At 43.2% G+C, this 12,866-nt stretch overlaps 1 protein-coding gene across 1 annotated transcript; it reads left to right on the forward strand.

Moving 5' to 3' along the window:
• The first annotated feature begins 1,406 nt into the window (after nt 1-1,406).
• Nucleotides 1,407-12,338, forward strand: OLIG1 (oligodendrocyte transcription factor 1). The gene is made up of 2 exons (XM_075197838.1): nt 1,407-1,499; nt 11,205-12,338. The coding sequence occupies exons 1-2, from the start codon at nt 1,407-1,409 to the stop codon at nt 11,928-11,930; spliced, it is 819 nt and encodes a 272-aa protein (XP_075053939.1). The 3' UTR covers nt 11,931-12,338.
• Nucleotides 12,339-12,866: the final 528 nt, after the last annotated feature.

The raw sequence follows: 12,866 nt of genomic DNA on the forward strand, positions 1-12,866 counted from the left end.
GGAGTTTGTTCCAAGTATCTACTACCAGATTTCCCTTGAGCTCTCCCCCAATCATTTAAACCAGTGACCACTTGTGTGATATTATAATATGTTACCAAAGCATATATCAGTGCAGATATAGGGGCTGATTGATCAAGGCACGTTTTCTGAGCGCAACTGGCGCTCAGTATTATACGCACGTGTTTAGGCTTTGTGCACTTCCCGAATTCAAGGCACGGATCTCTAGATGCGTGCGCTGTTGAATTCTGGTGTAGGTCTGCTGCACTCTATTACACCAGACACTGCAGGATACGTCCAATACCTATGTGGATTATAAAAGAACGCACAAATAAATAAAAACAATATTGAATAAATGTCAGCTGTTAATAATAATATCATTAATGATAAAACAGTTAAAAAAATGTGTTTTTTATTTTCATGAAATACATTTGTTAGGTTGTTCTAAATGTCTTCTGAACAAAAAATACATTTTTACAGGTGCTCGTGATTGCAAACACATGTTATAGCATGCATACAAGACTATCATCATCAGTACTCAGAGCTTAGATCAGCCCTTTAGCTGGAGCAAGAGATACGGCAGAAAAACAAGTGACCTTGAGATGCTCAGAGCTTGATACAGACGTGGCTGTGTGCGCTGGAGATTTGCACGCCACGACTGTAAAATTACAACGGCAAAACGCCCCTTCCCCGCCCAGTTCATTTCTCGAAATTGTAGCCTGTAGTAAATGTGATTTGTGTTTGCAGACAGGGCTGCGTTCAGGGACGAATCTCCCGGTTCTGGACATGAGCAGAGTGATTTTGTGGATGATACGCACAATATCAGCAGATACGTGTCTTGAAGAATCAGGTCCATATAGTAGCACACTATGGCTCTAAAGGTCCTTTACAAAGCTATAAAAGTGCACAAGACTGCACTACCATCTATGCAATTCTGGTTACTAACGTGCCCCATCCTCCAAGCCAGAGCCTCGGGGCTGCTACATGCAGCTGCTTTACCTGAGGGCATGTTACTTCCATATAATAGTCCCACTCAGGGCCTGATTGTGATACACTTACCTGCTCCACGCTCCGGGTCCCGTGCTGTGCTGCCACGCTGTCTCTTCTTTGCTATATAAGAACTGCTCTGATATTTGTCTAGTGTCAGAGCAACAGGTAGTTTGCTCCAGCGTCTGACGCCATCACCTCTTTCTCTCCTATGTTTGATCATTTGTCTGCCTGACTTTGCTGCTACATTCTCCTTGCATTGTGTACCAGACCGTGCTTGACTTTAGACCCCGTTTTTAGATCTTTCCTTGAACTCCTGGGACGGACCCTGTGTATCAGACCTCTGCTTACCCTTTTGACTTTGGCTCCGGATCTCCCCTTGTACAGGATTGTGTACCAGAACTCAGCTATCTCCTCTGACTATGGCTCTGGATCTCTCTTTGTACAGGATCGTGTACCAGACCTCGGCTATCTCCTCTGACTACGGCTCTGGATCTCTCTTTGTACAGGATCATGTACCAGACCTCGGCTATCTTCTCTGACTATGGCTCTGGATCTCCCCTTGTACAGGATCGTGTACCAGACCTCAGCTATCTCCTCTGACTACGGCTCTGGATCTCTCTTTGTACAGGATCATGTACCAGACCTGAGCTATTTCCTTTGACTATGGCTCTGGATCTCCCCTTGTACAGGATCATGTACCAGACCTCGGCTATCTCCTCTGACTACAGCTCCGGATCTCCCCTTGTACAGGATCGTGTACCAGACCTCAGCTATCTCCTCTGACTACGGCTCTGGATCTCTTTGTACAGGATCATGTACCAGACCTCGGCTATCTCCTCTGACTATGGCTCTGGATCTCCCCTTGTACAGGATCATGTACCAGATCTCAGCTATCTCCTCTGACTACGGCTCTGGTTCTCCCCTTCTACAGGATCGTGTACCAGACCTCGGCTATCTCCTCTGACTACGGCTCTGGATCTCCCCTTGTACAGGATCATGTACCAGACCTCGGCTATCTCGTCTGACTACGGCTCTGGATCTCCCCTTGTACAGGATCGTGTACCAGATCTCGGCTATCTCCTCTGACTACGGATCTGGATCTCCCCTTCTACAGGATCATGTACCAGATCTCGGCTATCTCCTCTGACTATGGCTCTGGATCTCCCCTTGTACAGGATTGTGTACCAGATCGAGGCTATCTCCTCTGACTACGGCTCTGGATCTCCCCTTGTACAGGATCATGTACCAGACCTCGGCTATCTCCTCTGACTACGGCTCTGGATCTCCCCTTGTACAGGATCATGTACCAGACCTCAGCTATCTCCTCTGACTACGGCTCTGGATCTCCCCTTGTACAGGATCATGTACCAGACCTCAGCTATCTCCTCTGACTACGGCTCTGGATCTCCCCTTGTACAGGATCATGTACCAGATCTCAGCTATCTCCTCTGACTACGGCTCTGGTTCTCCCCTTCTACAGGATCGTGTACCAGATCTCGGCTATCTCCTCTGACTACGGCTCTGGATCTCCCCTTGTACAGGATCATGTACCAGATCTCAGCTATCTCCTCTGACTACAGCTCTGGATCTCCCCTTGTACAGGATCGTGTACCAGACCTCAGCTATCTCCTCTGACTACGGCTCTGGATCTCTTTGTACAGGATCATGTACCAGACCTCGGCTATCTCCTCTGACTATGGCTCTGGATCTCCCCTTGTACAGGATCATGTACCAGATCTCAGCTATCTCCTCTGACTACGGCTCTGGTTCTCCCCTTCTACAGGATCGTGTACCAGACCTCGGCTATCTCCTCTGACTACGGCTCTGGATCTCCCCTTGTACAGGATCATGTACCAGACCTCGGCTATCTCGTCTGACTACGGCTCTGGATCTCCCCTTGTACAGGATCGTGTACCAGATCTCGGCTATCTCCTCTGACTACGGATCTGGATCTCCCCTTCTACAGGATCATGTACCAGATCTCGGCTATCTCCTCTGACTATGGCTCTGGATCTCCCCTTGTACAGGATTGTGTACCAGATCGAGCCTATCTCCTCTGACTACGGCTCTGGATCTCCCCTTGTACAGGATCATGTACCAGACCTCGGCTATCTCCTCTGACTACGGCTCTGGATCTCCCCTTGTACAGGATCATGTACCAGACCTCAGCTATCTCCTCTGACTACGGCTCTGGATCTCCCCTTGTACAGGATCATGTACCAGACCTCAGCTATCTCCTCTGACTACGGCTCTGGATCTCCCCTTGTACAGGATCATGTACCAGATCTCAGCTATCTCCTCTGACTACGGCTCTGGTTCTCCCCTTCTACAGGATCGTGTACCAGATCTCGGCTATCTCCTCTGACTACGGCTCTGGATCTCCCCTTGTACAGGATCATGTACCAGATCTCAGCTATCTCCTCTGACTACAGCTCTGGATCTCCCCTTGTACAGGATCATGTACCAGATCTCAGCTATCTCCTCTGATTACGGCTCTGGATCTCCCCTTGTACAGGATCATGTACCAGACCTCGGCTATCTCGTCTGACTACGGCTCTGGATCTCCCCTTGTACAGGATCGTGTACCAGACCTTGGCTATCTCCTCTGACTACGGCTCTGGATCTCCCCTTGTACAGGATCATGTACCAGATCTCAGCTATCTCCTCTGACTACGGCTCTGGATCTCTCCTTGTACAGGATCATGTACCAGATCTCAGCTATCTCCTCTGACTACGGCTTGTCTTATCCCTCGTGACTCCAGCTAGGGGGAAGGGTGTGGTAGTAACAGTTTTTCAGGTGGTTGTACAGAAATATTTGGCTAGATGGGGATATAGGCAGAGCAAGTGCAGGCGCTCCCAAAGACCTGCCGCCCTCACACAGCTTGAGCACAGTCAGGCGGCCTTCTGCAATTGGTCACAGTTTATTAGTAGGCTATAAACTTCTCGTCTGCTGCAGGGGACAAGTCATTAATGGGACTTGTTAGAGCTGTCACCTGCAACTGCCAGAATATACACATCAGACACAAGCAGAGCAGTGCTTCTTTTTGCTGGTGTAAAAAGGCAACTGGCCAGCTAGTAAACTGGGAACCCCCAAAATATGCAATACTCACCCCTTGATTCTCTCGTTAAACATTTATTCCCACAACACAAAATATTATTTTTGCATTTGGGCACAGAGGGCCTGATTCATTAAGGATCGTAACTGGTGATACGTTGCATATAATGTGCACTATTATTCTGCACATACGCTACAGAACGCAGCAAAGTTCAATTCATCTTCAAGCGCAAAGGACTCTTACGACAGCCTACGATTTCATGGGAGGAACGAGGAGGGGACTGGGCATATGCACATAGGTAATGTACAGTAAGGGTGTGACCAGGGGTGGCCTGGGGAGGGGGGCAGGGGGGCATCGGTCCCTCATGCCGCTCCGTCTGACCCCTGTTTATATTTACCTGCGGTCGCATCGCAAAACACGCGTCTTGTCATGTGATGCGGCCGCCTGTGCGCCCCCTGGGCTGAGATTCGCCAGCCCGCGCCTGGGTGTGACCTTTGAAATTGTGCAAACTTATTTTGTCAATAGCTGTTTTTATCTACAGTTTGCCTGTAGTTTTGTGAATTAGTCATAAGTGTTGTTAAAGGATGATTCCACTGAAACTTAAACATTAGTTTTTGGTTGAGTTCACTAAGTTATGATAAAATACTGAGCGGTCTATTATTCAGCAGGGGTAACAATCAATATTTATCGCTGCAAACTGCAAATCTCCGATTTCTCCTGTGTTAACCCCCTTGATAAACTAAGCTTTGCCAGTCTCTATTCTCTCTGGATTTTTTTGGCTTTATCAGTTTGTTAACAAGATTCCAGAGTTGCAATTACCTGTGTCACCTTCCCCCCCATATGGCGGGTTCTCCAATTGTCCACTAGTGTACTCCTATTTCCTACTAAGATAAACCTGTTCCAACAATAGCACTGTGATGTAGATTAATGGGAAGTTCATGTGGGAGGGGCGTTGACAACACCAATCCCTTTTTGAATGACAACATTGGATCATTAGAGCCTTAGGTGTCACTCCCTGGATCTTATCCAAAATTTGTGAATTATGCTCAAAACAAAATTTTAGGTTTTAGGTGGATTTCTTCCTAATGATTCATTTCACAAAAGATTTTAAGAAAATAATTACCTTTAAAAAAGAAAAAAAAAGTGCATTAGAAAACACTACACCTAAAGGATTGTTGCATTTCTGATTTGCTCTACGTATTGCCGCAATGTATACATACTCTTAGTTTGTTAATGGTGCGTTGTTATTAAAGTACATAGTGATCTACAGGATACAAAACAAACAACAGTGTGTTTGTGATCCTGCAGATCTCTTTGCATCGGCCATGAACAGATGATAGGATACAGTCCTGCAGTAGACATCTTTTCAAAGCACCGATTGAATTTCACTAGTTCGATGGCCGCAAACATATCACAGTATGTCAATAGACCCCAATTAGAATTCGTGATTCCAAATATGCGCTTTGCATTCGCCATTTGTGGTTCACATTTTCCATTCACCGAACGCATTTGAGATTCGCAATTTACATTTGTGGATCGCCATTTTAAAAGTATTTTAAAATATATATTATTAAATCGAACCTTCAAAGTTTGTTGTTCGAGGTACAATGTTCACAAGTTAAACACGCTAAAATGTATCAAATTTAACTCAAATGTATTCAAACCAGTTTGAACATAATCGAACAGGCTCGAAACTGTTCTACCCTCTCAAATTTATCTAGATTTTATCATTGATCTAAAACTCAAGAAATGCCATCAAATTTCTACATTTTACAACCATTTCATTAAAAATCCATTTGCAGCCAGTTTAAGCATCTCTTGAAACACCCATAAATGTCGCAATATCTTGAAATCATATAGCAACAAATTCTCATCAATAGTCCATAGTGTTCTGATAGTTCATTTACAATTAATGTAAAATTACTTATTTATAGGTGTCATAAAACTTGAGCAACTATTTCTCTCCTCAAATGCCTATAAAGTTATGCCTAACATAACTGTAATCTGTCATATTCCAGGTTTTTCAAAATCTGTCATGATTCAAATACAACAAACTCATACCTACCAGCATTACAGACAACATTCCTGAGTCTTCTACATTTCTACAAATTTAACCTCCAAACCCCAAATTGATAAACCCCACACCTTTACACCAATAAGAATTTGGACTCTTGTGGAAGGGGGGAGGGGTGACAAAAACATGGTTAGAGAACTGTGCAATAGTCAGACAAAAGTTGATACCTTAAAAATGAAAGTACCCTCATTTTACTCAAAAAAGAACAAGCTTTACCATACGTATGTTGTGTGTATGTTTTCACACTTGTTTGCTCACTTCCAACATTACCATAATTACTATTTTTACACATTTTGTCACAATCTCTCCCCCATTGTATTTTATTGTAATTCTATTGGTAAGCAACCATGTGGAAGTAGGAGAAACTGTACATTAAAACTGTAGGGAGGGTCGGGTGGAGGGACTGTGGTAGAAAAGATACACGGTCAGAGATGGTGCCTACATATGTATTCTCGGATTAAACAGCAAATAGTTTTTCGATGGCTTCAAAAAACTAATAAATGATAAACTCATTTTGAGGTGTAGGAAATGTGAAATGGTTCAAGGCAGGAATATCAATAACTTGTTTTATTTGTAGGTACAAATGTTTTTAACTTATGAATGTTTCTTAATTGATGGCTTCTTTTCTATTACACGTGGACAGGTTTGCCTATATTTATACCCCAAAGCTCTTAGTTACATGTTTTAATATTGAGGTAACGGTGCAGTAAATTTGCTGTAACCCCTAGCAACCAATCGGACGTTTGCTTTCATCTTCTAATCTGTACTAGAAAAATGTCACCTACAATCTTATTGGTTGCTATGAATTCTAACATACTTTCTTCAGCTACCTTTGCACCAGTTCACCCCAACGTCCCTCATGGTGCAACTCCTAACAAATGTCAAAAGGTGTGGAAGTCACGTTCCTGTAATCCGTCCCTGACCTCAGAGAACGTTTGTATGGGAATTCCAACTGTAAAAGTGAAGCTGGAACGATTTAATAGTAGAAAACAGAAAAAAATTGTAGTAATGATATCTTTTAATAACTGGCATGTTCCAGCCGCCCCTTGGCCAAGCAGACCCATGAGGCTTCTTGTCCCAGGTCTGTAAAATCAGGACCAGCTCAAATTCTTACAACGATGAATCAACTCAAGACAGGCGCAATCTGGACAAAGCCGTGGCTCCGCACAGTGAGATCCTGTGTTGGACACTGACAAAGTACACGGACAAGACCTGTCAGGCTGGGTACACACTACAGACGCAATATCCTTAACGATTTTACCAACAACTGAAAGTCCTGGTCAGCCGATTCATGTGTACACACTATACACATTTAACAATATTTACTTTCAGATCTGTGATCATCATCTGTCATAACCATCTGCTGAAAAGATTGTGACTCTGTACACTCTATAGAGATCTATGGACACTGCCGGTCCTGAGTGCATACACACTGCAGGATTGGAACAACATCGTTCCATCGTTGAACGAGATTTTTAGTCCGTTTATAAAATCAAATGAAACAACACAATGAGCTTTAGAACGATAATTGTTCATTGTTGGAGCGTACACACTACTGCGACATCGGGCCGAACGGTCGTTTATCGTGGGATTGGGGATTGCGATAATCGGGTGATAACCCCATAGTGTGTACCCAGTCTTAATGCACTAGTAGGGTTCTACAATGGGTAAGCTAATTGGGACAGGAGGAATATGTTGGATGTTGGGTATAGATTACATTTTAGATAGTCTCAGTTATATGAAATACTTATAGAAATGGATCATGTATACAGTCAGACGTGTTAGATGAATCTATAGCAGTCGGTGAGAGTCCTGGGGAAACATATCCAACATGGTGACTCATTCATTAGATGTTACTCAGAAGGAAAACAATGACGGCATTTACTATTTTCTGGACATCAGCAAAAAATCTGCCAGATACATAGACCCCAGTTTTCCAACCAAGCAACATCCTTCTAGGGGAAGTCAAGCAGATACGTGGACACACAATGCTCCCTCTCTCCCTCAGCAGGTGTCCCTCAGACCAGCCAGCAGTAACTCAATAAGACACATTTACTACCTTTTACCGTTGTATATGGTCCATTGTCCATCTTGTTATGGAAAGTGAAGGCAGAAGGATGAGCGCTCAGTGTCTATTTGCCCCTGTCCTATTCATTGCTCCGTGCCAGCGCTGTTTGTTGTCACTATGGCTTATTTTCCTGTTACACTCTGCCCATTCATTTGGCAAATGTGCCACCGGATGGTCAGATTCAGATCATGGAAATGACTTCAGAGACACTTTTGTCTTCTTTTCCCCCCTTTTACGTCTTTGAACGGTCTTAGCCATGTGTCTGGATGAAAAGATCCATTTTATGGGTTTGGATCCAAAATGTCCAACAACCAGAGTCCCCTGGCCTCTTTTCAGGTTGACTGAAGCCCTGGCTGCCAAATTCTCTCCCTCTCTTTATAAAATGCCCCATCACAGAGTGCATTGTGCTCTACATTAGCTGCAGGTCCACAAGCAAATTGTTTCCCTTTTAATAAATCTTTAGAGTCTTAAGAATGTTGTAATCCCTTTAGAATGTTGGGAATAATATTCTGTTAAATTGAAGATAACTCTTTGCGCACAGTGTTTTGTGTTTTCTAGGCACAGACTAGTAAATGATTGCCTGCAATATTAAGGAACATAAATATCAGCTTGTATTCTACATATGTATAACAACGAGATGGCATCAGTAACACGCATAGATGTTGCTATAATGCCCATTGATTTTTCAGCACATAGAACCATCGAGAAATCCTTTAACCCCTTCACGTCTCTTGTCAGACATGCCTTTAGGTGCAAATTTTCACTAAACCATAGTAACCCAATCAGACACTTGTCTGACTGCCACTTGACAGATAAAAGCCTATCGCTGATTGGTTGCTGTGGCTGAGCGCAAATTTTACAACTTCAGGTAATGTTAGGAAATGAGCCCCAGTATTTTTACATAACCAGGTGGGCTTTGTGCTGGTTGGTCAATAGAATTACGTCCGCTTAATATTATTCATTAATAAAGCAAAATCCTGTGCTGTTGCAATAACGACATTACTAGGGACTTCTCTTTATGAGAGGAGGGCTTTCCAGCAGCAGAGGAGACCTGTTTCATAAATCCAGTGTAACCTGGATCTAATAGTGTCCCTTGTTAGAATGAAGATACACTGAGGAGCTCATGTTAGTCCTCATTCATCACGGCCCGCATACTGAGCGCGACGTGCGTTTTTTCAAAAGCGCACGTAAATCAGCTCAACGCACTCCCTAATTCAGCAAGGACCGGATCTGAAGATGCGTGCGCTGATGAATTCGGGTGTAGGTCTGCTGTGCTCATCTACACACTGCAGGATACGTCCCAAGCCTATGTGGATTATAAATTTGCAAAAGAACACACAGAAAAAAAGAATACAATTAATGCCACCAGTTAAAAATAAAAGCAATAATGATCAACCAGTAATAAAATAAAAAAAAGTAATTAATTTCTTTTTTTTCCCATGAAATACATTTATTAGGATGTTGTTAATGTCTACTGAGCATTAGATACATTTTTATAGTTGCTCGTTTTTGCAAACACATGTTATAACATGCATACCAGACTGTCATCACTACTGATCAGGACTCAGACTAACCCTGTAGCTGGAGCAAAGAGATACGGCAGGAAAAGTAGTAAAGATCGAAAGTAGAGATCGGACGTGACTGCGTGCGCTTCAGTTTGGCGCGTTCTTATTGTACAGTGACTACGGCAAAAAGCCCTTTCCTCCGCTCTGTTCACTCCCCGAAATCGTAGACTAAGTAAGTGTAAGTAAGTGTTCTTTGTGTTGGAAGACAGAGCAGACAGTTCACCGGCTTATCTCCTGGTTCTGGGCATTCGGAGAGTGATTTTGCGTACGATACGACCAAAATCGGCAGATACACGCCTCTATGAATCAGCCTCGTTGTGTTAAACACAAATTGCCTTTTTGCCGTATAATATGCATTTTTCTGCTGCTTAAGCGCCCAGAGCCTATAGTTCAGAAACTAGCTCCTTGTGTGCAAGCTCAGAAGAAAAATAAAAGTGTATTATACGACAAAAACACGCAATTTGAATTCAAGTCAACATGTCCCCGAAGTTACTAATTCTTGCACGAGGAGGGAGTTAGGGCAGGACCCCTGTTTAAAAATAAATAAATGAAAAGTAAAAATTCAGCAAAAAGTTTAAATAATTGTGAGTTATAAACCTGCCCTATTAGCTTAGAGACGTGTCAAACCTGCCACAATAAGTACATATATTTCAAATACATTGAGAAATAAACAATTCATTTTTTGGTAACTTTTAGGACTTGCAGCAATTGCATAAAAGTAGTTTTGGGAAGAATAATTCTATTTCTTCCTGTTACTTTTTTTTTTCCCCTGTAGGATGGTCTTGAAATTAAAAGATTTCCATATGCTGAAAGAAAGTCCTCTCTACCCTGAAAGAATCTGTGTGACGTTTACTTGGGTGCACAAAACAGTTCAATAATTGTTTTTGGGTGCAGCGAAATGATATCCTATGGTCTACTCATAAAAGGATTAATAACCCCTGGTAGTGAAGAGGTTAACCCACAAAAGTATCTGAATCCATCAATTGTTGTATAACAGGCGCCAGCTCTAGGCTGTATACCTCACATAGACGCTCACGTTAAAGGCTAATAATCAAGTATAAAGTGCACAAATTGCTTTCCGGAGTAACAGGAGTAGTATCTGTATGCTTGTAGATTGTAAGCTCTTGTGAACAAGTTCCTTGATACAGTTTTTTTTTAAGAATAACAGAAATCTCCCTAGGTGTTTGTCCACGTTAGAATCACTGTCTGTAGTTAGCTCTTCAGCAGTTTTCAGCTCAATACTTATTTTGAAAGAAGCAGGGCAGCCAATGACTGTTACTTCACTCTGTCTGACTCTGGACTGGGCTGTCTTACCCACCACTTTATCAATGGCAAACTGAGAAGAACATACCAGCCTGCTCCAGATTATCACCATCGCTGGCTACTAAGCATCCTGATTCACTCCTGATCCTTTCCACCGGCAAAATGTTTTTTAGATATCACTGAGATAACAGGGACACTGTGGATACGGGGGGATCAATGTTAAGCAGATCTGCAGCTTCATACAACATAAAGAGAAGATGATGAGACATTGCCCAGCTGACCTGTCAAGTGGTAAAGTTCCCAAAGAACATACTGCTGGCTGCAGGCACCCTCCTTCCATATTAACCATCAGTGAGGGCAAAGACAACCTTCTGCCCAGATGTGGGAGGCATAGCAGAGAGCAGAAGGACGTCCAGCAGCAGCTGAGGAAGAAGATTAACAGCCGAGAGAGGAAGAGGATGCAAGATCTAAACCTAGCCATGGATGCCTTAAGAGAGGTCATCATACCGTACTCGGTGACCCACTGCCAGAGCTCACCGGGGCGGAAGCTGTCCAAGATTGCCACCCTCCTGCTGGCCAGGAATTACATATTGTTGCTCGGGAGTTCTCTCCAGGAATTGCGGAGAATAATCGGGGACATGAGCGGCCCTGGACCCAGGTTGCTATTGGCTGGCCTGCCACTGTTTGCCGCTCCAGGATCCGTGTTCTTCGCACCAGGAACAGGTAACAATGGAGACCACCAGCGGTCCAGCAAGCTACACTCGCTGACTCTAGAGGACCAGCAATGCTCAGCGCTTAACGTGCCAGGGGCAACCAGCCTCTGCACCTGCACTGTCTGCAGGTTTGCTCATTTCGTTCCGGCCAGCCTCAGCATAAAGCCGTACAGTTATCCAAATAAATCAAAACAGATTGACTGAGAAGATGGCATTGTGAACGTAGTGCATGGCGTAGGTTTCACTGTCACCTGACTGGGAACCATTTATTTTTTTTAATGGAAAATCTATGTGAAGATTTACTTACATTATAGACAAGAAGACTTTAGTCGGAGTGGCAGCTGGGTAATACCAGCCAATAAAGTTCTGCAAAACGTCTCCCGTTCACCTGTCTAGATATTCCCAGCACTTGGACCATCAAAAGAACACTGACAGCAAGATGGTTCATAACATTCCAAAAGAGAACGTTGTCAATGTTTTCAAAGGGTTAAAGAACTAAGAGTGAGCTATATGGCAGTGTGCACCAATGTGCTCGATTTTTTGATCCACAAAATGCATACAGCAGACATTTAGGTTGCTATATTTCTAGTTTATTGTTGTACCTATACTTTCCAAGGAAAGTATCCATCCAAATCCATCCTCGACTTCACTGTTTGATCTCAGATACTTGTGTGTTAAAATGACACCTAAAAATCGACTCGTGAATTCCTGTTTTACAACTAGTTGCAACAGGTTAACAAATGGCTGCTGCACAATGTTCAGATTGGTTTTCCTCCTTCAGATAACTATAAATGATTGTCTTGTTTGTGCCCTCATGCAACTTTTTCTAAATACATTGCTTCGCCTTTATATCTGTCTCTGCTTTTCAGCTATTTATATATAACATCATGACGAGGTTTTCTTTTTAAAATTATTATTATTGCCCAGAGCTGCTCTTTGGGTATTATTGTATTTAATGCAGAGGGCAGGGCGACGCCATAACACAGGGTGTCCAAAATAAACAATCTGCCTCATGTTATAAATACATGCTAAAAGGCACAGAAAATAAACCAGTAAGGAAAAGCAAGTTAATTAGTTAAAGTCGCAGGATGACGAGTATAAACCAGTAATGTAAACTGAAGGTGGAATAGTCCCCACATC

The sequence above is a fragment of the Mixophyes fleayi genome, chromosome 2 (genome assembly GCF_038048845.1).
Source record: "Mixophyes fleayi isolate aMixFle1 chromosome 2, aMixFle1.hap1, whole genome shotgun sequence".
Lineage (NCBI taxonomy): Eukaryota > Metazoa > Chordata > Amphibia > Anura > Limnodynastidae > Mixophyes > Mixophyes fleayi.

What these genes read in the sequence shown, in the direction of transcription:
- OLIG1 (XM_075197838.1), top strand. Translation starts at nt 1,407, where the DNA reads ATGGCTCTGGATCTCTCTTTGTACAGGATCGTGTACCAGACCTCGGCT. An exon ending in CTCTCTTTGTACAGGATCAT is followed by an intron (nt 1,500 to 11,204) that starts GTACCAGACCTC and finishes CTGAGATAACAG; the next exon opens with GGACACTGTGGATACGGGGG.